The sequence below is a fragment of the Oryctolagus cuniculus genome, chromosome 7 (genome assembly GCF_964237555.1).
Source record: "Oryctolagus cuniculus chromosome 7, mOryCun1.1, whole genome shotgun sequence".
NCBI classification, from domain to species: Eukaryota; Metazoa; Chordata; class Mammalia; order Lagomorpha; family Leporidae; genus Oryctolagus; species Oryctolagus cuniculus.
The window spans coordinates 71,132,860-71,159,358 of record NC_091438.1 but is presented as its reverse complement, the minus strand read 5'-3'; the positions used below and the strand labels follow the sequence as shown (position 1 = coordinate 71,159,358).

The window sequence follows — 26,499 nt, the reverse complement described above, 5'->3', positions numbered from 1 at the left end:
GTCCCGGTCAGAGCACCGGATTCTGTCCCGGTTGCCCCTCTTCCAGGCCAGCTCTCTGCTGTGGCCAGGGAGTGCAGTGGAGGATGGCCCAAGTGCTTGGGCCCTGCACCCCATGGGAGACCAGAATAAGCACCTGGCTCCTGCCTTCGGATCAGTGTGGTACGCCGGCCGCAGCGCGCCAGCCACGCCAGCCATTGGAGGACCTTTCTCTCTGTCTCTCTCTCACTGTCCACTCTGCCTGTCAAAAAATAAAAAATAAAAAATAAATAAATAAACCCTATACTTTTACATTGGTATGAACTTTTATAAAATTTTCCCAATATTAAATATCAACACGCTATTTATACCATGAATAAATCTCATAAAATATTATTAGAAAATAAAATTGAAACTTAACTTTCCACAAACTTTACCATATTTAGAATATGTCAAGTGACTGTAAAGTAATGAATTATTTGAACTGCATTATTCAAGTAATTAAAACAACAAATGATATACTTGGAAATAGCTGTGACTCTGAGACTAATAAAACATTAGTATTGTTCAGAGTAACAGCATTTTTCTGTCATTTTCTAAAACAAAAACATTTGACCAAAGCATAAAGAATATAAAGGGTCTTCAAAGGGTTCATGAAAAAAGCATATTGTGAAAAATAATTTGGAGTTTAAAATACTTTTTCTATAGTAATTGTGCTGTTTAAGTCTGCTTCTCCACAAACTTTTTGCAGTATTTTTGTATAAGCTTTGAATCTATCACATCAGGTGCTAGCATTGCTGTATAGCAGGTAAAGCCATTGCCTGCAACACCAGCAATCCATGTGGACACTGGTCCATGTCCCAGCTGCTCCACTTCTGATCCAACTCCCTGATAATGCTATGGAAAAAGCAGCAGAAGATGGTGCAATTGTTTCGGCCCTTGTTACCCACATGGGAGACCTGGATGAAACTCCTGGTTTCCAGTTTCCCGGTGGCACTCTGGGGAACAAACTAGTGGATAGAAGATCTCTCCATCTCTCTGTCTCTGTCTCTCTCTCTCTCTCTCAACTCTGACTTTCAAATAAATAAATAAATAAATAAATCTCTTTTTTATAAAAGGCAGAATTACAGAGCAGGGAGAGAAAGAGAGAAGAAGGAGGAGGAAGAGAGGAGAAAGCTCTTTCATCTGCTGGTTCACTCCCTAAATGGCTGTAACTACAGGGCCTTGGCCAGTCCAAAGCCAGGAGCCAGGAGCTTCTTTTGGGTTTTCTCTGTGGGTGCAGGGGCCCAGTCACTTTGGCCATCTTCCGCTGATTTCTCAGGTGCATTAGCAGGGAGCTGGATTGGAAGTGGAGCAGCCAGGTCTTGAACTGGTGTTCATATGGGATGCCAGTGGTGTAAGCAGAGGCTTAGCCTGCTATGCCACAACACCAGACTCATAAATAGATCTTTAAAAAATCTATCACACAGGAAAGCATTTTTTTTAGTTGTCATAAAGTGCCAAAATTTATCGTAAGTGATGCATTTTAAATAAAACACTTCATAAATGTTCATGATTTTTCTGAGAAGACTGAGTTGATGTACAATCATTTAAATAATTTGCTTTTTATATATCCAGAACTCTTTCTTCCCTAGAGTATCTTATCAAGCTCTTACGAAAGCAATTCTAATTGTGACACTCCCTGTCAGCACCATTTATCTCATGTTGTTCCTTTGCTGACACTGTTAGATATCCTGGGGACAATGACCTTAGCTTCATCTCTGAGTTCTTGCTTCTATTGACTCCCTGTCTTTCAAAAATAAATTCTAATTTGCAGTTTGGGGACGCTTTCTGGGAGAATCAGAATTGAAGCTCTCTTCCTTGAGCCCTAAGAAAGGAAAGACAGAAATCCAACAAGGCTACCTTCCACCAAACTTGCCTGCGGAGCTCATGCCAACTCCTTCCACAGCGGCCCCACTCAATTCTGCATTATTTGTAGAGTCTCTATACCTTCTGCATGCCTTCTAATGGGAAGTGAAGCAAATTAAGAAACAATGTGTACCCTGGACCCCTAATTTCTCCCCTACCTCTTACAGCTGCAGGGTACTTCAATGTCAGCAATTCTTTGCTATCATATTGCCTTCTTAGGTTTGGGACAAACACCTTGATAGTGAGACACATCTTGATTTTGCTGATACCAAATGTTGGTTTTCCCACCTTTCTCTCCAAACACACACCATATCGCTAGACTTCATTCTAATTTTATTTTTCTCTGTGATTCTAAGGCCTTCTCCCCAAGCAGATTTTTTTCAACATTGATTCTGTAGGGTCTGTGGTCATCCTTCTCAAGGATCATAACTCCAGCTCTAATCTTACTATGTAAATCACTGCTCTAACTCCTTTTACCACTTTCCCAAAGTGAAAATATCAGATTCTAGTCTCTGACTTTCATGCATGACACTTTGTTGTTGTTGGTTTTATGGTTGCATAAACCTATTCCCAATGTGCGGTGCTAAAGATGGTAGAGAAGTAGAAGGAGTCCTTTGTTTGGAAGTGGTTTTAGGGCAGATTGCCTGAGGAGACGGGTTTCACCTGTCCATTCTCATGGAGGAAAAGCCCATAGCAGCAACAGTCTATAAAAGGACCTTCACATGAACAAATGGAAGATCCTCTGATACTTAGGCCGGCACTTAAATACAAAACATTTTGCACTTTTTTTTTTTACATGTTTTTAATGCTTTGAGAGATTTTTTATTGTCTGTGAAACTGTAAAAATGCTTTTCATGTCTATGAAATATGTATTCTTGTTTCTCTAAAATTGTCCTTACATTGGAAATTTCTTTCTTAATATCTAATTTTCCTTTATTTTAGAATATATAAAATAAGCATTTTGTTTAGGTCTTCTGAGATTATTCCTCAGAGAAAACAACACAGAATATCTGGATTTATCATAAATCTTCATGAAGTCTACATAAATAGAAAAAATATGTAATTTTTCCTTCCCTGGAAATAAAATTGTTATTATATATTGTTAAAAGGTGACTGCATCTAATTTTATAGGAGATTTCTATTGGAATTTAATTGTCATTCCCAGAAGTTAGTCTTAGCTTTAGGAGACTGTACAACCAAAATGTAGAATATTAAACCTGTTAGAACTTCCAAAAGACATTCACTGAATGTTTAAACATTGAAAACACTATGAGAAATATTACAATGCTTCTGTTGTTCTGCTTTGTATTACAAAGGAGATATTTTGGATTCTGAGTTCTCCATATGGTGACTGTTCCAAGGCCAGTGGCCATGTGATAAGAAGCAACATATTTTCCCTTGACTTATCCCCAAAAACAGAGTCAGCAAAGAAATTGTTCCCTAAATCTGCCAATAATATTTGATACAACAAAAAACTTGTATTGGTTTTTCTCAGGCTTGGGTATAACAAAAAAAGAGTATTGTAAAAAACACTTGTCACAAACTATTTTCTGTTTTCAAATGACAAAAGCAACAAATAATTTTGTTGTCAAAACTTAAATCTTGGCTCCTCAATGTGTGTGCCATTCAGAAGGCAGAGATAAACAGAAGATCTGGAAACACGTCAAGAGGCATTCTCCCTTACTCTGAGGAGAATTTGGTCTTTAAGCCCAATTGAATCATTTTGAAAATTCATGCAATGACATACAGACCAATATTAAATGAATAGAAGTATAAGGAGAAAATTAACACGTCCCTTAGTGAAAGGGACAGTTGGGTGATGTCAAAATACTGAGAAGAAACCTCTATCCATATTACATAATCAAGCCAAATAGTGTTGACATGCTCTTAACATACGAGTTTTAAGCATGTTAAACAAATCAAATGAAACTCCATAAATGTGAATGTCATTTGAGATAATGACTATTAAGTTGTATTGTAAGACACATTTCTCTAAGAGAACTGTACAAATAAATTATTACATAATTTATTATTCATGGGAAAAAGTGAATTCTTATACAAATAAATTAAAAGAGAAAAATAGAACTGTTATTGAATAAGTAAAAATGAAATAAATCTCTTATAGTTGCACAACGATGTACTTTGTAGTAAGTGGTTAATTTTTTTGAAAATTTGAAATAGCTATTACATTGTGCAGTGTGAGTGACATGTTGTGTCCCATCTATCTATACAGGGCATAGGACCTATTGCATTTCCATGTCTAACTTGAAGTGCTAATGTAAGATGATATTTTAAAAGAAGTGTAAATGGTTAACTCCATGTTCACTGATTTGGAATAAATTCCTTTGATTATTTCTTTACTAATGCATTTTGAAGGACTTTCTCCTGCATAAGTTATCCACATGTATAGCTATTGGCAGAGTTCCACTAAGAGAACCAGTTCTTTAATTTTTATATAAATTAAGATTCTCTATTGTTGTACATACACCACATTACCTAAGAACTAAATAAAAATTTGGACATTCTAAGAAGAATGCCAAAGGCTTGCCGTTATTATGCAAAACACTACAATTTTAAACATTTCATAAAATAAATGTCACATTAGTAGTGAGAACTCAGAGGCTATTTCAGTCCTCATTATGGTTATAATATATATGGTGACACGGCCACTGGTATCTGAGTAACTGTTAGATATCATGTAACCTTACTTTTCTCAATTTCAAACATTTTTGTCAATCATGATATAATTTCACAACAACCTTTTAGGTTCAATAATCTGAAATACTTGAAAAGTTTTTACATAAATAAGTCATAAATTCAAATCATGCTTGTGTTTTACAGAATGATGGCCACCTTACAAATAATAACTCCAAGACCCAGGGTATTTAGCAAACATGAATTCCACATGTTCACAGACATTAATCTCACAATGCCAGGCATTGTGCTAGTCAGAGAATTTATGCAAATAGTAGAATATTTTCTCACATGTGAAGGATAAATCGTGTCATTAATGTGAGAGGAAAAAAGGTAAATAAGAAATACTTCTTCTTTCGAGATAGTCCTAGCCTAGTGAGACTCCATCAAATGAAAAATGAAAGTTCACTTCAATGAAGCTGCTATAGAGGGGTGAATGGGAGATTTTTAAAAGAGCCACATGAAGTGGACACAATTCAGTTTAGAGTGCACTAAAAGAATTGAAGGAAAAACTCTTGAAGCAAATGATGCCTGAACAGTGTTAACTTCACTTACCCCATTTGTCCAAAAATCCCACAGCAAAGTTTATTGTTCCATAACTGAGACAATCCTGATAATCACAGTATCGTTCTGTGCCCATTGTGAATACACTGTCTCAATACCTTGTCTCTAAGAAATACCACCCTGCTTGCCCAAATTCTCTGTGATCTGCATTCTCAAAAAAGATAGCCACTAGCTAGACACAGAATATCTTTTTAAATATAATTTAATGAAAAAATTCATATAATGTAGTGAAATAAAATTTAAAATCCAGCCCCTCATTTGCAGTAGCTACATTTCGAGGACTCACTTTGTAGGTAGTAGAAACCGTAATAGACAATGTAAAACATGTCTCCATTCTCATAGAAATTTTAATTGTATAGATACACTCTAGATAGCAAATTTACACCTTCATGCATGCTTTCTATGGAATGATCCTTATACTCAGTACCAAAGTGTTTTAGGGACCTAATCTTCTAGAAAGGGTTCTTGATCTTAACTTTGGTGCTTGTTTTTTGACACCCTCCCAGTCATCTTAGTTTCACAGGTTTAGGAATGAAATGCTAAGACTGTAAGAGCTAAGGCAGAAGCAGTCACTGTGTGACTAATCAGTTAGATGTCACTGGATGTTGTTGGACAGAGGACCAAAGGCCTGAGTGCTACAGTCATATTGAAACACCAGGATGCTCTCACACCTTTGATAGGCAGGCAGGAGTACAGAAGATCCAACAAAATCTGTTTAGAGTGTCCTGAATGCTTACTTCTCACAGCTCATTCAGATACTCATGATGTATCTTCACCTCTAAATCTTTTAAGAATAATATATTTGCTGAATTAGCAATGTGTTGAGATGATATGTGACTCCCTTTCTCCCTTTTACCCATTGGTATAACAGGTACACCCACTCTTTTGCCTGAATGCCCTTTGCTTTGCAGATCATGGTAGGGGAAGGAATTCTCTACTGTTGCCTGTCCAAAAGAAGAAACGGGGTTGGACTGGAGCCTAACATTAACGCTGGAGGCTGCAACTTCAACTCTTTCCTTAGAAGAGCCGTCAGATTCGTTGGTGGGTGTGGGAAACCACAGAGAAAGGAATTGTCTTTTTAAATAGAAATGTTTTATTTAATTACAGATTTCAAGTGTTTGAAGCTATAATTTAAAAGTACAATTTTGGTACATGATGAGTTTTACATAACCCAAGAAACATTAAAAATACCAAAATTTGGGCTTTGTATCTGCAATGTGTTATTTTGTTATGGTACTTGTTCTGAAAGTGAACAAGCTATGTATTTCAGTATTTTTGTTTTTGTCTTAGCTTTGGTTAAAGCATTACTTTAAAAGGTTTTACCACATCTGTGTTCAGCTTTTTAAAATGAAAAATGAAGGTCAGCAGGCCAATACGAATGGACAGTGCTTTAGAAATTACTTTAGGCACAACAATGATTCCACTTCAAATGTCCTGGAGTGTCTTTACCCAGAAGTTATTGTACATGCAAATGTCACCAGCCAGCACTGTGTAGTGGCTATTTTTCTAAGGCTATAGCCCCTCACACTCTCCCTAATTTTTATGACATCTGTAGAAAATCTATAAGCTTGCCTGAAAAGCATTTGGATTAAATCAGTTTCACAGCCTTCTTCTGTTTGGCTAGCATAGGAATATTATAATGCTGTTTGAATCACAAGTTATTTTACTTATTTACTGGTTTTGAGTTAGTCACCCACTATACAGTGCAACAATCTGAACACCTGATATTCATTTCAAATAAGTCAGAATAGAGTTATTTTTTATCTATGACATGTCAGCCCAAAAGAATAAGTACCTTCATTTAATACCTAGTAAATAATTATATACAAAATTCCCACAAAAGGAAAAACCTGATCTAAATCATGCCCTAAAATCTGCTCCAGTGATTATTTTTAGCACCATATCAAGAAAGCATGAAAATAGACCCCCATATTAAGATCACAAACTGAAGCAAGGAAATGAAAATATAGATATTTAGCTGATCTCGTAGAAAATATTCCTTAATATAACGCAATGTTGTGGACATAAGGGACATGCACGCTCTCTGAAATGCCACCAAACTGTAGAAATGAATTGTTCCAGCCTAGGGAACAATGCTTCAGAGTCAGCTGCCAACAATTCCCACTTTCTGTAGGCCTGGAGATTATCATTTTCCAAACTAAAAAACAGGTGGGTTTCTCCTCTCATTTGAACTCTTTGCCAAGGCCTTCCATGCTCTAGGAATGAGAATGTAGAAATAAAATTTCTATGTCCTGGATCCCAGATGTGTTGGGGAAGGGAATGGCCGAGTGGTGATTAGCTGACAATAAGCAGAGAACGAGACTCCAAAGCAGGGTAATGTGTTTCCCCCTACACTTGGTCTAGAGGAATCAAGTGAAGAATTACCCAGCTGCCTTTCATAATGATTTCTATGAGAAACTAATGAATTATAGTCCAGATTATCAAGTGAGAATGAATCCAGGGTGTTAAAACAGCATGACAGGTATGGACATTGTCTAGATTATGTGTATGTGAGCAGAAAGCTGCATTTCCAAGGACAGACCAAGCAAGCAGCTGCAAAAAAACATGGAGTTTCTGTGGACTGGTGTACCTCAGAGTTTGTGATTTTATGGTCTAACACTTGTTCCAGGAAAGAATAAAAAGAATTTGGATGAGGAGGAAAGATAGAGCTTCACAATTTCATGGAAAGTACATACTATGAAAAACTTATGCATTAGTTTCAAAAGTTTTAGATCCATTTTTTTCCATGAGCTTCTTGAAATCTCCTTATGTAAGAACATGATCTTTTAGTTGCAAACATTCAGGCAGGATCCCGTTGCCATGTAACCAAAATATAATCATTGATTCCATAACAGGGTTTGCCTGCCCTCTTCTTTTGATTAGCATCCACAGCTAGTAAGTGTGGCTAGAGTTAGACAGCAGGCCAAAGGTAGAAAGAGTTCTGACAATTTAACATGTTAAGCATTTTTAAATCATTTGAAATTTTCCTCCATTTCCAACTAACTCCTCTCCAGTCATGGAATTGGCCACCTTAAGGTATCTGACCAATTGTGATCAATGGTTAACCATGTTAAGAACTGGACCTTCTTCTTTCTTTTTTTTTTTAGATTTATTTATTTATTTATTTGAAAGGTAGAGTTACAGAGCAGTGGGGGGGGGGGGGAGAGAGAGAGATCTTCCATTTGCTGGTTCACTCCCCAATTGGCCGCAATGGCTGAAGCTGCATCTATCCAAAGCCAGGAGCCTGGACCTTCTTCCAGGTCTCCCACATGGGTGTAGGGCCCAAGGACTTGGGCCATATTGTACTGCTTTCCCAGGCCAAAGCAGAGAGCTGGATTGGAAGTGGAGCAGCTGAGACTCAAACCAGCACCCATATGGTATGCTGGCACTGCAGATAGCAGCTATACCCACTAGGCCATAGTGCTGGCCTCTGGCCCTTTTTAACCAAATATGCCCCACATTCCCACTTTGCAGATATAGCCCTTTCTTTGGTCTTAAATATATATTTGGAAATTCAGAGATATTTTTATATTGTCTTCCTGAAATTAACTCTTTAAGAAATTAATCACAACAAATTTTAGGGTTGTCCTGTTAACATGTGATGAATGTTTTTGATGCTGATGCTACAGCATTAACGACCAACTTGGTAACAATTTCTTTCATTTTGCTTGTAGGTGTTCATGTATTTGGACTATGCTCTACAGCTCTCATTACAGATATAATACAACTGTCCACAGGATATCAGGCACCATACTTTCTGACTGTGTGCAAGCCAAACTATACCTCTCTCAATGTGTCTTGCAAAGAGAATTCCTACATTGTGGAAGATATTTGTTCTGGATCTGACCTTACAGTGATCAACAGTGGCAGGTTAGAAACTGAAATCTAGAAACATGTCCAGTGTCTTCCCTATTCAGTAATGGCTAGAGTATATCATCTTATTCAACCCTTTTTCAGTCATAATGATGTAGATTTATTTCATTTTTTTTCAATTCAGTGATTTCTTTTTTTTCAACTTTTATTTAATAAATATAAATTTCCAAAGTACAACTTTCGGATTATAACGGCTTTTCCCCCCATAACCTGCCTCCCACCGACAACCACCCCATCCCCCACTCCCTCTCCCATCCCATTCATATCAAGATTCATTTTCAATTATCTTTATATACAGAAGATCAACTTAGTATATACTAAGTAAAGATTTCAACAGACTGTACCCACACAGACACACAAAGTATAGAGTACTGTTTGAGTAGTAGTTTTACCGTTAATTCACATAGTACTACACATTAAGGACAGAGATCCTACATGGGGAGTAGGTGCACAATGACTCCTGTTGTTGATTTAACATTTGACATTCTTATATATGTCGTCAGTAATCACCCAAGGCTCTTGTCATGAGCTGCCAAGGTGATGGAAGCCTCTTGATTTCACAAACTCCAATCTTATTTAGACAAGCCCATGATCAAAATGGAAGTTCTCACCTCCCTTCAGACAAAAGTACTTCTTTTTTTTTTTGACAGGCAGAGTGGACAGTGAGAGAGAGAGACAGAGAGAAAGGTCTTCCTTTGCCGTTGGTTCACCCTCCAATGGCCGCCGCGGCCGGCGCGCTGCGGCCGGCGCACCGCGCTGATCCGATGGCAGGAGCCAGGAGCCAGGTGCTTTTCCTGGTCTCCCATGGGGTGCAGGGCCCAAGCACCTGGGCCATCCTCCACTGCACTCCCTGGCCACAGCAGAGGGCTGGCCTGGAAGAGGGGCAACCGGGACAGAATCCGGCGCCCCGACCGGGACTAGAACCCGGTGTGCCGGCGCCGCTAGGCGGAGGATTAGCCTAGTGAGCCGCGGCGCCGGCCCAAAAGTACTTCTTTGATGGCCCCTTTTTTTCCTCTGGGATTTCACCCACAGAGATCTTTCATTTAGGTCATTTTTTGCCAGAGTGTCTTGGCTTTCCATGCCTGCAAAACTCTCATGGACTTTTTAGCCAGATCCAAATGCCCAAAGGGCTGATTCTGAGGCTAGAGTGCTGTTTAGGACATCTGCCATTCTATGAGTCTGCTGTGTATCCCGCTTCCCATGTTGGATCGTTCTCCTTTTTAATTACATTAGCCATTATCAGCAGACACTAGTCTTGTTTATGAACCATTTGACACTTAATCCTATCATTATGGTCATTTATGAACTGAAACTGATCACTTTGACTAGTGAGATGGCATTGGTGCGTGCCACCTTGAGGGAATTGAACTGGAATCCCCTGGCATATTTCTAGCTCTACCATTAAGGGTAAGCCCGAGTGAGCATGTGCCGAACTGTACATCTCCTCCCTCTCTTATTCCCACTCTTATATTTAACAGGGATCACTTTTCAATTAATTCTAAATGCCTAAGATTAATTGTTTGTTAATTAAAGAATTCAACCAATGGTATCGAGTGGAACAAAAAAATACCAAAAGGAATAAAATAGTAAGTTGTTCCTTGACAGTCAAGACAAGGGCTGATCAAGTCATTATTTCTCATAGTGTCCATTTCACTTCTACAGTTTTTGTTTTAGGTGCTGAGTTAGTTGTCAGCGATCAGGGAGAACATATGATATTTGTCCCTTTGGGACTGGCTTAATTCACTCAGCATGATGTTTTCCAGATTCCTCCATTTTGTTGCAAATGACTGGATTTCACTCTTTTTACTGCTGTATAGTATCCGATAGAGTACATATCTCATAATTTCTTTATCCACTCTTCTGTTGATGGACATTTAGGTTGATTCCAGGTATTAGCTATTATGAATTACGCTGCAATAAACACTGAGGTACAGACAGCTCTTTTATTTGCCAATTTAATTACCTTTGGGTAAATTCCAAGAAATGGGATGGCTGGGTCATGTGGTAGAGCTATATTCAGGTTTCTGAAAAATCTCCAGACTGACTTCAGTAATGGCTTTACCAGTTTGCAATCCCACCAACAGTGAGTTAGTGTCCATTTTTCCCCAAATCCTTGCCTACATCTGTTGTTGGTACATTTCTGGATGTGAGCCATTCTCACTGGGGTGAGGTGAAACCTCATTGTGGTTTTGATTTGCATTTCCCTTATGTCTAGTGATCCTGAACATTTTTTCACGTCTCTGTTGGCCATTTGGATTTCCTCTTTTGAAAAATGTTTATTTAGGTCCTTGGCCCATCTCTTAAGCGTGTTGTTTGTTTTGTTGTTGTGGAGTTTCTTGATCTCATTGTAGATTCTGGTTATTAATCCTTTATCTGTTGCATAGTTTGCAAATATTTTTTCCCATTCTGTCAGCAGCCTCTTCACTTTCCTGACTGTTTCTTTTGCAGTACAGAAACTTCTTAATTTGATATAATCCCAATAGTTAATTTTGGCTTTGACTGCCTGTGCCTCTGGGGTCTTTTCCAAAATGTCTTTGCCTGTGCCTATATTTTGCTGGGTTTCTCTGATGTTCTCTAATAATTTGATGGTGTCTGGTCGTACACTTAGATCTTTAATCCGTGTTGGGTGGATTTTTGTGTAAGGTGAAAGGTAGGGGTCTTGCTTCATGCTTCTGCGTGTGGAAATCCAGTTTTCCCAGCACCATTTGTTGAATAGAGTGTCCTTGCTCCAGGGATTGGTTTTAGATCCTTGATCAAATATAAGTTGGCTATAGATGTTTGGATTGATTTCTGGTGTTTCTATTCTGTTCCATTGGTCTATCCATCTGTTTCTGTACCAGTACCATGATGTTTTGATTATAACTGTCCTGTAGTATGTCCTGAAATCTGGTATTGTGATGCCTCCAGCTTTGTTTTTGTTGTACAAGATTGCTTTAGCTATTCGAGGTCTCCTGTGCCTCCATATGAATTTCGGCATCATTTTTTTCTAGATCTGTGAAGAATGTCTTTGATATCTTGATTGGTATCGCATTGAATGTATAAATTGCTTTTGGAGAATACACATTTTGATGATGTTGATTCTTCCAATCCATGAGCATGGAAGATTTTTCCATTTTTGTATCCTCTTCTATTTCTTTCTTTAAGATTTTGTAATTTTCATCATAGAGATCTTTGATGTCCTTGGTTAAGTTTATTCCAAGGTATTTGATTATTTTTGTAGCTATTGTGAATGGGATTGATCTTAGCAGTTCTTCCTCAGCCGTGGCATTGCCTGTGTTTACAAAGGCTGTTGATTTTGTGCATTGATTTTATGTCTTGCTACTAGCCAAAATCTATGAGTTCCAATAGTCTCTTAGTAGAGTTCTTTGGATCCCCTAAATAAAGAATCATATCCTCTGCAAAGAGGGATAGTTTGACTTCTGCCTTCCCAATTTGCATCCCTTTAATTTTTTTTCTTGCCTAATGGCTCTGGCTAAAACTTCCAGTACTATATTGAATAGCATTGGTGAGATGGGCATCCCTGTTAGTAACAGATCTCAGTGGAAATGCTTCCAACTTTCTGCATTCAATAGTATGCTGGCCGTGAGTTTTTCATAACTTGCTTTGATTGTATGAGAAATGTTCCTCCTGTACCCAATTTGCTTAGAGTTTTCATCATGAAAGGGTGCTATATTCTATCAAATGCATTCTCTGCATCTATTGAGATAATCATGTGGTTTTTCTTCTGAAGTTTGTTAATGTGGTGTATCACATTGATTGATTTGTGAACGTTGAACCATCTCTGCATATTAGGGATAAATCCCACTTGGTCTGGGTGGATGATCTTTCTGATGTGTTGTTCTGAATAGTTTGAGAAGAACTGGAGTTAGTTCCTCAAACGTCTGGTAGAATTCAGCAATGAATCCATACTGTCTTGGGCTTTTCTTTGTTGGGAGGGCCTTCATTACTGATTCAATTTCTGACTCGGCTATGGGTCTGTTTCAGTTTTCTGTCTTCATGGTTCAATTTAGGTAGGTTGTATGTGTCCAGGAATCTATCCAGTTCTGATAATTTCGCAATATGTTTTCATACAACTCTGTGTAGTGTCTTCTGATAACTCTTTTTTATTTCTGTGGTGTCTGTTGTTACATTCCCTTTTTCATCTCTGATTTTATTGAATGGGGTCTTTTCTTTCCTTTTTTTAGTTAGTTGGGCCAATGGGATGTCAATTTTTTTTTCAACATCCATCTCTTCATTTTGCTGATCTTTCATCGTGTTTTTTTTTTTTTCAATTCAATTCTATTGATTTCTTCTCTAATTTTAAATTTTAATTATTTCTCTTCCCCTGCTAGTTTTGGATTTGGTTTGCTTAAGTTTTTCTAGATATTTGAGATGCATTGATAGCTCATTTGTTTGGTGCCTTCCTAGTTTTTTGATGCAGGCACCTATCACTATAAAATTTCCTCTTAACACTGCTTTTGCTGTATCCCGTAAGTTTGATATATCGTGTTGTTATCTTCATTTACTTCCAGAAAATCTTTGATTTCTCTTTTGATTTCTTCTATGGCCCAGTGTTCATTCAGGAGCATGTTGTTCTGTCTCCATGTGTTTGCATATGCTCTAGGGATTCCTGAGTTGCTAATTTCCAGCTTCATTCCACTGTGGTCTGAGAAGCTGCATGGTATGATTGAGTTCTTTTGAATTTGCTGAGACTTGCTTTATGGCCTAATATGTGGTCAATCCTTGAGTAGGTTTCATGCACTGCTGAGAAGAATGTAAATTCTTTTTGTGTAGGATGAAAAGTTCTGTAGATATCTGTTAGATCCATTTGAGCGACAGTGTTGATTAAATCTGCAGTTTCCTTGTTGATCTTCTATCTGGTTGATCTGTCCATTGTTGGAAGTGGAGTATTGAGGTACGCCAATACTATTGTATTGGAGTCTAAATCTCCCTTTAAGTTCCTTAATATATCTTTTAAATAGCTAGGTGCCCTGTAATTAGGTGCATATACTTTTATAATAGTTATATCTTCCTGTTGAATTTATCCCTTAATCATTGTATAGTGCCCCTCTTTGTCTCTCATAACAATTTTTGTGTTAAAGTTTATTTTGTCTGATAATAAGATGGCTACACCAGCTCCTTTTTGGTTTCTGTTGGCATGGAATATCTTTTTCCAACCTTTCACTTTCAGTCTGCATGCACTTTTGTTTGAAAGATGTGTTTCTTGTAAGCAGCAAATAGATGGGTTTTGTTCCTTAATCCATTCAGCCAGTCTGTGCCTTTTAACTGCAGAGTTGAGGCCGTTATCATTCAATGTGACTTGATAAGTAGTGAATTTGCCCTGCCATTTCCCAAAGATATTTCTAATATATGCTTTGAACTTCTCATGATCTTTTACTGAGGGATTTTCTTCCTTTACCTTCTTTCATATTGATGGCCGTGTTTCTGTGTTTCTAAGTGTAGCACATCTTGAAGCATCTTTTGCAGAGCTCGATGAGTGGTGACAAATGCTTTCAATTTCTGTTTGCTATGAAAGGTCTTTATTTCCCCTTCATTCACAAATGAGAGATTTGCAGGATATAATATTCTGGGTTGGCAGTTTTTTTCTCTTAGTACTTGGGCTATATCTCGCCATTCCCTCCTAGCCTGTAGAGCTTCTGATGAGAAGACTGCTGTGAGTCTAATTGGAGATCCTCTGAGAGTAATCTGATGTTTCTCTCTTGCACATTTTAGAATCTTTTCTTTCTGTTTCACTGTGGTGAGCTTGATTACAATGTGTCGTGGTGAGGATCTCTTCTGGTCATGCTTATTGGGGGTTCTATGTGCTTCCTGTACTTGGATGTCTCTTTCTTTCTCCAAACCTGGGAAGTTTTCTTCTAGTATCTCACTAAAAAGGCCTTCTACTCCTTTCTCTGCATGCCTTCAGGAACTCCTAGAACATGAATGTTGGGTTCTTTAATGGTATCCTGTAGATTCCCAACAATATTTTTTAGATGTCTAATTTCCTCTTCTTTTCTTTGGTTTTTCTGTATACTTTCCTGTGCTCTGTCTTCTAAGTCCAACAGTCTCTCTTCTATCTCACTGATTCTTTTTTAAGGCTCTCTAATGTGTTTTTCATTTGTTTCATTGAATTCTTCATTTCATTTTTATTTATCTTCAATATCTCTATTTCATGTTCTACTAAATTCCTCATTTCATTTTTTTCCCTCCTTTAGATTTCATTTTCACAAGAGAGATTGTCTGTCATGTCCTGCATGGATTTCAATAGTTCATGCATTTGTTTTTGATTATTTTTAATATTCTTATCATAAATTTTTGGAGTTCCATTTATTGCATTTCTTCTATCTCATCATCTTCATAATCTTGTATTGGAGTGTCATTTTGTTTTGGGAGCGTCATGATGTCTTCCTTTTTCTTGCTTCCTCAATTCAGTGATTTCGTAAGTGACTATATCTTAGAAACCATTGATAGCTCATTCCAAATTATCTCTGTCTCCAAATTTCAGCTTTGCCTTCTTATTATTAGTCCTCACATCAGCAGACTCCACTCATATTTATGTTCATTTTACAAATTTTTTATTAGAAAAGCAGAAAGACTGAAAGAGAGACAGACAGACAGAGTTATGGAAATCTTCTATTTGCTGGTTCACTCCCCAAATGCCTGCTGTATTTGGAGTTGTGCCATGCTGAAGTCAGTAGTCAGGAATCCACTTAAGGTTCTCCACATGGGTAGCAGGCATGCACATACTTGAGCCATTATCTGCTGCCTCCCCTGTGCCTTAGCAAGAAGTTAGATTAAAGGCAGCGACAGGGGTAGCTGTTACCAGGCTCTCTGATATAGGATGCAGGCATCCACAAAGTGGCTTAACCCACTACATCACAGCACTTGCCCCCATCCACTGATGTTTTGTGATCTATGCTATACTGCATTCAATATGTTTTTTGGTTACAACTGTGGGGTTACTTTGGAATATGTGTAGTCAGTCATGGCTTACAGTCAATATGTGTCTTGTACTGGCTTAAATGGAAGGTTAACACCTATCATACCTCTATCCATACTCCAGGTTTTGTCAAAAGAATGTGAATTTTCCTTTTGGCAGAATTTGAGAAAGGATAATATCTTGAGTTGCATACTACTATTATTTTTAATAATGAACTCAGAACATCTATATAGCTTCTATCTTTTACTTTAGAAAATAAGAGATAAAGAAACTATCATTGAGTTACAATTTTCAATTAATGAAGTAAAAATAAACATCTGTGGCAGAAATAATACATGAAAAAATAAAAAAAAGTTACTAAGAATAAAAATCAACAAATGATAATTCTAAGAATTGGATTTGTCATTCAGGGAGTTTGCAAAATCTATTAGCAAGTCAAAAATAAGTTACTTGATTCACTTGAAGAAATAATAGCTGATGTCATACACAATCAGCTTCCCATGGATCATTGGGTCATTCAACAATTTGGGTCCCATATTCAAGACATATGTTCTATATTCTTTCTTAGTACTCTATTATTTCTTACTCTATTACATTATCATGTCTCCACTGAAAGCTGAAACTCTTTAGCATGATACCAGATAGTTAGAAGGGAACTAATGTGAGTGAATTTTATTTTTTTTCCAATTTTTAGTCAACTCAAAGAAATATCTTTCTTATAATCTGTCATTTTTTGTTTCTCTACCCTTATCTCATGTTCCAGCCCTCTAAACCTGCTTTTTATTTTATTTTCTTAAGATTTATTTATGTATTTGGGAGGTAGAGTTATGGAGTAAGAAACACAAAAAGAGAGATCTTCTATCTGCTGGTTCACTTTCCAAATGGCCGCAACAGCTCAAGATGTGCAATGGGATCCCAGGAGCCAGGAACTTCTTCTGGATCCCACATGAGTTCAGGGACCCAAGCACTTGGGCCATCTCCTACTGCTTTCCTGGACAATAAGCAGAGAGCTAGATCAGAAGAGGAGCAGCTGGCACCCATATGGGATGCTGGCGCCACAGGTGAAAGCTTAGCCTACTGCAACATAGCTCTGGCCCTCTAAACACGATTTTTTTAAAAAAGATTTATTTATTTATTTGAATCCAGAGTTACACAAGAGAAAAGGAGAGGCAGAGAGAGAGAGAGAGAGAGAGAGAGGTCTTCTATCTGCTGGTTCACTCCCTAAATGGCCTCAACTGCCCGTGTTGTGCCGATCTGAAGCCAGGAACCAAGAGCTTCCTCTGGGTCTCCCATGTGGGTGCAGGGGCCCAAGGACCTGGGCCATCTTCCTCTGCTTTCCCAGGTCCTAGAAGAGAGCTGGATTGGAAGTGGAGTAGCCAAGACTCGAACCGTTGTCATATGGGATGCCAGAACTGCAGACAGCTTTACTTGCTATGCCACAGTGCCAGCTACTAAACCTGCTCTTTAAATTTGAATTAAATGCTCAGTGACTCTTAAGCTGATAATTATTTTAAGGTGGCATATGCAGAAAAAAATTTTTGCTGAAATTGAACTTTCCTTGTGCTTTTTAGAGTATACAAAAGCATTTGCATCCACTGCTGTGAGAAAATAAGTTTGTCTTAAAATTTCTATGTAGCTGAAACCATATACTTAGGATGACAGGAAAAATTTAAATCTTTAAAACCATAATATTTTAAAGATTTATTTTATTTGTTTGAAAAAGAGAGAGGTAGATTGGTAGAGTGAGAGATCATCTATTTGTGGGTCCACTTCTCAAATGGCTGCAATAGCCAGGGTTGGGCCAAGCTGAAGCCAGGAACTTGGAAATCCATCAAGGTCTCTCACATGGGTGGTAGTGCTTGAGCCATCCTCATGGCCTTCCCAGGTACATTAGCAGGGAGCTGGACCAGAAGCAGAGCAGCCAGGACTCCAATTGGTGCTCTGATATGGGATATTGGCATCAAAACAGCAGTTAACTTGCTGCACCACAATACCAGCCCCAAACCCCCAGGTTTTATTAACTTTCACTTTAAATGGACATAATGCTAGTAGCAAGGAAGAACTATAATATTTTCCAGTTTTTGCTTCAATAATCATTCCAATGGTGTAACCAAATAGTCCCTTGTGAATTTTGCACTTATTTGTACTGCACAAGTTCACTACTACTATTCTTTAACAGTAATGGTGATTAGCAGTGTTATTCTATCACTCAAATCATTACCCAGAAAACTAAACAGAAATTAAAGTTATTGCTCATTGTCTTGTGGCTTTTAAGGTGAACACTTTAATCATCCAGTATTCTTGAGATGATTACTAACAGAGTATCTGAACTAAAAGGCATAATTTGACTGTCTTTCTTTCGCAGAAAATCATTCCCTTCTCAACATGCGACCCTCGCTGCCTTTGCAGCTGTGTATGTTTCGGTAAGTAACTGGTTCTTTTCCAGGAAGCTGTATCCAGTAGAAAATTAGAGGAATAGGTGTTGTCTACAGGTAACTAATTAGAATATATCACTGTGCAATAGCAGAAAGTAAATTTTAGCAATTCAGTCCTTCAATACAATGCCATCAAAAGCAGAAATCAAACACTTTTATAAAATACAATGCAGTAAAAGAATATTTCTGCAATGCATGATACTTTTACTTAGCATACTATCCTTTTAATGTAATATATTTCTGGGAGAGTATTGTGGAATACATCAATGTTACAAATATTTAAACTGAAAGACTTCTAAGTTCACACAGACACACACACACTTCTCTTAGTATCTGTGCAACAATGGTGAGTACTAAGTCATAAATTTGATAAGTGTTTTACAATGAATAGTCACTGCTCTGGTTAGCGCAATAGTCAATGAAGTCTTTTTGTGAGAAAAATGGGCTGAAGTTATGTTTCAGGTAACATGGAGGTTAAACAGTTATCTGAATAATTCAACTGCTTCAAAGTTTCTCAAGCAGTCATGTGATTAAATGAGACACCTTTCATGGCAAGGACAAACACAGACATAGCAGAGGGAATAAAGTAAAATGGATGTGAATCATATCAAGCTTCTGAGTTTAACTTTTTATTTGATTATAATTTACTAATAAAAATGACCATTCTAACATACTTAAGCCACCTCTTTCATTTTTAAGATGTACTTCAATTCCACATTAACGGATTCCTCTAAGCTTCTGAAACCCCTCTTGGTCTTCACATTTATCATCTGTGGAATCATCTGCGGGCTAACACGGATAACTCAGTATAAGAACCATCCAGTGGATGTTTATTGTGGCTTTTTAATAGGAGGAGGAATTGCACTATACTTGGTAAATAGTTCATTATTATCATTTGATAAATCATAAATGGAAAGCATGCATAGACCGTTTTGCACTAAAGTAATTTACCTGCAATATGTTTTCTTTTCATGAGAAAATCTCTGGCATCATCTTTATTTTCAGACAAAATTCATATGAAACTTCAATAAAATAATTTATTGAACTCTTATTATGTACTGGAAATATGATTTGAGAAAAATTATTACATTTATTCTTTACAATAACTTGGGGTAGAGAGAGAAAAGTATTACTACTTTATAATTTTATAGGTGAGGAAAGAGTATCTTAGTGAAGGTAGGTTAGTAAAAGTGAACTTTCCCAACAACACAACTGTAATAATGATATGAATGTAATTATGATCCAATTAATATTTAATTTTTAACAGTACTCTATTTTAATACCTGATCTCCTCCCAAGAGAAACATACTCTGTATAAGGAACCTGAGGATGTCTATTTCATTTTGTCATGCATGCATTCACTTGTCCATTTTGCTTTCATTCAGTATCTACTCTTTGCCAGGTACTATGGCAAATATTAAAACAGTGAAATAAGATACATCTTTAGAAGCGTACAATGTAAAGACTAAAAAAAATAGTTACAATATGTTAACTAATATAAAGTTTGAACAAAATTCTTTAGCAATAGCAATCTGCGTAAGGGTTTAGAGAACACTTCATGGCAGTAAAGTTTGTGCTTAAATATGAAAGTCTCTTAAGGAAACAAAGGAGGGAGGACTTTCTAAAGGAAACCACCCATGCAAAGTGATAGACATGTGAAACAGCATGTGCAAGTAGAAGGTGAGGGAACAGGAGACATAAAAGATAATGTAGATAATGTCCACGTTTCTAGCCTGAAAAACCATTAAGATGGTGACTCTATTAGCCAACCAGGTAAATGACAGAGGAAGAATGTTGGTTAACAGAAATGGGCTGAATCGATCTGCAGTTGTCTGGAGTTCAAAAGAGCAATCACTACTGGAGAAATAGATTTTCAAACCATGGATAATATTGGTGGTATATAATTGTTGTCATTTGCGGTATTTAAAACTTCAAAGTCCTAAGAATGAAAAGGAACTAGGGAACACCAATATGCAAATAGCCTGTAGAGGAAAAGGCAATAATGAAGGAAACTGAGAGAAGCTGACAGAAATAAAAATCGTAGCTGTATATATTAATCATGTGGCCTTAGTGTATTTGGAAAGGTATACAAGAAAGTAACTACAAAAAATGGTAAAAGTACTGAAGTGTGCAGCAATTTAATATTCTTTTTATAAATCAGCACACTCTAGATTGCCATTTAAATTTTATTCTCACATGATCTTGTTAGTAAAGGAGGAGCACATCACAGTTCTGGGCACTGAATATTGAACAATACAGCAGAGCTTATAGTTTAGTGGAAACATTTTCTAAATTTAAAAATTTAAGTGCAATTATTAATAAACATTAGGTAGAAACTGCTCATGCTGCTGAATTCTGAAGGTCGGAGCTTAGACAGATATTATTTAAAAAGGAATTAAAGTAGCTGAGGGCCAGGAGCTTGCCTTTTTTTCTACTCTTGTTTGAATTCTATGCCCAGAAATTGGAAATTTATCAGTTTTAAGCTAATGCTGCTGTCTATTATTAACCATTTTATAAAATGTCAAATTTATGACATTCCTTTATTTTTTAATCAAAAAGACAGTGGCTACCATCCACTGAAATCAAATAGATCTCTGTTGCCTTATCTCATCTTTGGCTTAAGCATCCCAGAAACTGAAAACTCCAGCAGTTATCAGTTCTTCTTTGTGAAAAAAGGGTAATGAGTTTCAGTCCGAGCGCCAGCCTTTTCCAAGTTGTTGCTTCCCAAATCTAACACAAACAAGATATTAAAAGAGTATGAAGACAAGATTAAATCAAATCTGTCTCAAACACTATTTCCCAATTTAAGACGAAGTTTGAATCAAGGGAGAATGTGATCCCTAGTCTGTTGGGTTCTGCCCCTTCTTCCAAGAGCACCCTGTCCAATGCTGAATAAGCAATACTATGTCCAGTGTGAGTTGAGTTGTGATAATATGTGTCTCTGACCGCATTTTAGAACCTGATAGCATGTTTTATGGATAATCCATTGTTCTTTATTCTGCACTTCTTCTGCTTTCCGTCATAATACATGATTGAAAATGAAAGGAAACATAAGTCATTTAAGCCATTTGAGGTGTCACTCAACAAAAAGTTCCTAAATTCAGAAAAAGGAATTGCTTTAAAAAGCAGAAAATCTCCTTATTTCTCTTACTGTCTGCCTTTTCTTCTGAAAGTATGTGCAGGATAAGACTGGCAAACGTTTTTGTGGAATGGGGAAAGAAGTGGAGTCTTGTGGTCCTGAACCGTTAGTTCAATGAGTTATGCTTTAACTTGCTATTTCCCGCAGTAATTGTACTTTTTGGTTTGTGTTATTTGTGTTAGTGTATAGGGAGCACAAGCCTTACTTATGCACTACAGTGGGTACTGGAGGGAACCTGTTAGTAACTCTGCCTTGCAGGACATGACGTACCTATCCCTCTCTCTTGAACACTAGGGCCTGTATGCTGTGGGGAATTTTCTGCCTAGTGAAGAGAGCATGTTTCAGCACAGAGAAGCCCTCAGGTCTCTGACAGATCTCAATCAAGACCCCAGCCGAGTTTTATCAGCTAAAAACGGTAGCAGCAGTGATGGAATTGCTCACACAGAGGGCATCCTCAACAGAAACCACAGAGATGCGAGCTCCCTGACAAACCTCAAGAGGGCCAACGCTGATGTGGAGATCATCACCCCACGGAGCCCCATGGGGAAGGAGAACATGGTCACCTTCAGCAACACCCTGCCGAGAGCCAACACTCCCTCAGTGGAAGACCCGGTGAGGAGAAACGCAACCATTCACGCTTCCATGGATTCCGCTCGATCCAAGCAGCTCCTCACCCAGTGGAAGAACAAGAATGAAAGCCGCAAGTTGTCCCTGCAAGTTATGGAGAATGAGCCCGGACAGTCTCCACCCAGATCCATCGAAATGAGGTCAAGCTCAGAGCCAAGGGTGGGGGTGAATGGAGACCATCACGGGCCTGCCAATCAGTACCTCAAGATCCAGTCTGGCACCGTGCCCACCTGCAACAACAGCATGCCGGGAGGGCCGAGGGTATCCATCCAGTCCCGCCCCGGGTCCTCCCAGTTGGTGCACATCCCCGAGGAGACCCAGGAGAACATAAGCACCTCCCCCAAGAGCAGTTCTGCTAGGGCCAAGTGGCTGAAAGCTGCTGAGAAGACTGTGGCCTGCAACAGGAGCAACAGCCAGCCCCGCATCATGCAAGTCATAGCCATGTCCAAGCAGCAGGGAGTCCTGCAGAGCAGCCCCAAGAACACGGAAGGCAGCACGGTCTCCTGCACTGGCTCCATCCGCTACAAAACCCTGACAGATCACGAACCCAGCGGGATCGTGAGGGTCGAGGCGCACCCGGAGAACAATAGGCCCATCATACAGATTCCATCCACCGAAGGCGAAGGCAGTGGCTCCTGGAAATGGAAGGCCCCCGAGAAGAGCAGCCTTCGCCAAACCTACGAGCTCAACGACCTCAACAGGGACTCTGAGAGCTGCGAGTCCCTGAAAGACAGTTTCGGTTCCGGAGATCGGAAGAGAAGCAACATTGACACTAACGAGCATCACCACCATGGCATCACCACTATCCGTGTCACCCCAGTGGAGGGCAGTGAAATTGGCTCAGAGACACTGTCCATTTCTTCTTCACGCGACTCCACCCTGCGGAGAAAGGGCAACATCATCTTAATCCCTGAAAGAAGCAACAGCCCTGAAAACACTAGAAATATCTTCTACAAAGGAACCTCCCCGACTCGGGCGTATAAGGATTGAGCGATGATGACCCTTCAGTGCTTTGGGTCACTCCCAGACACCGTGTGTGGATCCTACCTGCGCTCTGCTGCAGACAACTGGGAAGCCTTCTCACCACACCGGATCGTCCACCATCAGCCCTGCACTCTAACTCTTGAGGTCTACTAGGCTGAACTTGTAGATTTTACCAAGGGGAGGGAAAAGCACAATGCAAGAACCTAACCAGTGTGATCATGTGTTTTCTTAAGACCTGTCATCAAACTCAAAAGGTTTTGCAGAGGACAGTATCCAAAAAAGTGATTTCCTTCAGTGTATACGGTTTTACTTTCTGAATGTGCCAACTTTGGGGAATTTTCTTTAGTACTAGCTGTAGGAATCCAGAACACAGGTTTTCCCTGCAGCAGAGGCCATGCAGTATTATATATTCATTTTGCAGAATCTGCACCAAAAGCTCAGTATGGGTGGTGCTGATTATTATAGTACATGTACCATGTAAACTCTCAAACTCTATTTAGCTGTGAAGTAGTGGTGTGCAATTCCTTGTTGAAGAAATACTACTTTATTAAGAAGATACTGGCTACTTTGTGTTAGAATAGGACACCCCGCAGCTTCCTCCTAGTGGCTCTGTCACAGTCAAGAGATGAAAGGGTTCATGTGCATTTCTTCAAAATTATGCTTTCTTCAACATCAGAAATCATGTAGGAGTATTTTCAGTGAAAGGAAATAACTAGTACTTTCCTGCATAGTTATTCTGCTGCTTACTTTTTATTTAAATATCAGTACTGCTAATAAAGAATCTGTTTTAGTGAGTATATTTGCCTAATTTAAAATATCTATTGTTTTAGAGAATCTTTTGAAATTGTTCTGAACATACTTTGCATTTTTATGACTTCTTTTTTTACAGATTTAAAATTGGTTATATATATATATATATATGTTCTCCTATTTCAAAAGCAAAAATTACAATTGACATTCCTTGAGCAAAATATGCTGCTGTGAATTTATAAATGAGAAATCTGAGCCAAAACTTGACATTGTGGATTACATTGCCAGAAATGTTGGTTAAGTCTAACTTTAGATGTCTCTAACAAGCCAACTTAGGTTGCCATCATAACAAGTAATCCAAAAATTCTATTTGGTTCCAGATTATTAACTATAAAACAGTAAATTAAAATCCCAGGGTGTTTTAGCCTTTTTGTACCAAATATTTTTGCTAATTGAACATCAACAGGAAGATCAGAAAAAATGCAAATTGGTAAGCAAAAATATCTTGCAGTATAAAATAAGAATGTATTTCTTCAAAAAATCTGAATAGGCACAGTTTTAGTGCTTAACATGCAAACAACATTTTTCGCTACCTATCTTGAATTAAGCCTTGAGCCTAAATCAAAGGAAACCAATGCTGTCAATAATAAGGACATAGAAACAAAACATTTTGAAGTGTTTTCTGACTTACATATTTAAAGTATGAAGAAATACTCGGTTCTTGGCATTTGGTATTAAGCCTTTTTTACTCCATTTCTAAAGACTATTAATATACACTTGATGATTGCCAAGGTGATAACACTAGGAAACAACAGACCTGGTGTATCTAAGTTCCAGTTTTCAATGAGAACAGATGGAGCTGCTTAGAGACAGCTAGTATCACATCATTATTAGTTTCTATACGAAAAGGGCAGAGCTTCTTAAGAGCAATCAACCTCCTAAGGCATTCAGAATTCAGCTGAAACCAGCAGAATTGTAAACTCTGGCAATAAAATACAGACTCAACTGATATCCCTTCTGGCAATTTCCTTCTCAGAGAGAGAAGTGGGAGTGAAATGTTGCCTTCCCCACTTCTAAGCACCGCCACCATCGTGACACCACGGCTGGTTTTAGTACTCGGAAGGAAAAAACAAAAAGCTGCAGCATTTCCGGTGCAGTGTGATATTTACTAATCTTTCCTATTTCTTAACAACAGATTTTAAAATACTTCTCTAGTCATTGAGGTTTTTTTTCTTTACGTAAATATTGATATATTCTTTTTCTACTCAAAGTGCCAAAGGCTACAGTTTTTAATGACTTAACAAATTGTACCACATTGTTAAGGAAATATCATGATAGACACTAGAACTCAGACCTCTGCATGTATATTTGATAATACATCTTTTGTAAAAAAATTACAAAAAAATTTGTTTACATTCCACTGGTACCTTAATTTAAATAATTCAGACTAACAGGTGGTATCTCTTCTTAGTGTTCTATTTATCTTATTTGCTAATGGGAGCACTTCTTCCTTTGTTAGGCTGTGCTTTATTGACAAAACCAAGTATTGAATAAAGAGAGTTAATTATCTTTTTAAAGTAAATAAAATTATGGAAAATATATATATAATATATAAAAAGTATTGTGTTTAATAAAATGTTATGCAATGTTTTCCAAACTGATAAAGTTTGTAAAGTGCTATAAATGTATTTTGTTAAGTACAGATTAAAGCTATTGTGTGAGTATATTGTGCTAACATCATAGAAATAAAGATTAGATTTCTTCATCAAATCAATATTTGAGTTTTTACTTTAAAGTATGGGTGGAAAATAGCCTGGATGATATAAAAAGTGTTGAAATAAAAACAAATTATAATTGATAAAATCAATTATTTAGAAGGAAGGTTGTACTAAGAAAGTTTTGAATATGACAAGTTTCCTTTTTATTTATAATTTGTGTTTTATGTTTATTGAAAGATCTGTTTTACACTTAGGCATATATTCCTTTTTTAAAATTTAATTTATTTATTTGGAAGACAGAATTACAGAGAGGCAGAGGCAGAGAGAGAGGTGTTCCATCTGCTGGTTCACTTCCCAGATGACTGCAATGGCCAGAGCTGGGCCGATCCAAATCCAGGAGCCAGGAGCTTCCTCCGGGTCTCCTATGCAGGTGCAGTGGCCCAAGGATTTGGGCCATCTTCTACTGCCTTCCTAGGCCATAGCAGAGAGCTAGATCAGAAGTGGAGCAGCTGGGACTCAAACTGGCACCCATGTGGGATGCCGGCACTGCAGACAGTGGCTTTGCCACTACGCCACAGAGCCAGCCCGTAGACAAATATTCTTTTCACATATGAAGGCTATAGTATACTTAAAAATGTGAAAGAGTCAGGATCAAGTTATAGGAATCATTTGTTGACTAAGAGTAGTCGATACATGCACTTCCCCAGACACTATCACCCTATATGCCACCATGACACTGATGTTGCAGATTTTCTTCAAAGATTCCTTCAGTATTAATTCCAGAATTTTCTTTGACACTACTGATGCTGATTATGAGTTGTACTACCAATCATTTTTTGTCAGAAAGCATCAATACAAAGTTTTTATCATCAATATTCATCCGTACATTAGAAAAGCAGTGGTTTTTATATG

At 37.9% G+C, this 26,499-nt stretch overlaps 1 protein-coding gene across 2 annotated transcripts in view; it reads left to right on the top strand.

Annotated features, from left to right (window-relative positions):
* Positions 1-25,639, top strand: part of PLPPR4 (phospholipid phosphatase related 4) — a 52,807-nt gene extending 27,168 nt beyond the window's left edge. The window contains exons 3-7 of one of the 2 annotated variants that reach the window (XM_002715841.5): positions 6,054-6,183; positions 8,817-9,012; positions 18,300-18,357; positions 19,069-19,242; positions 21,803-25,639. In XM_002715841.5, coding sequence (XP_002715887.1) covers positions 6,054-6,183; positions 8,817-9,012; positions 18,300-18,357; positions 19,069-19,242; positions 21,803-23,125 — 1,881 coding nt within the window. In that variant the 3' untranslated portion in view covers positions 23,126-25,639. The remainder of the gene's footprint in view (positions 1-6,053; positions 6,184-8,816; positions 9,013-18,299; positions 18,358-19,068; positions 19,243-21,802) is intronic. The other variant, XM_017346057.3, reaches the window with a different exon arrangement.
* Positions 25,640-26,499: the final 860 nt, after the last annotated feature.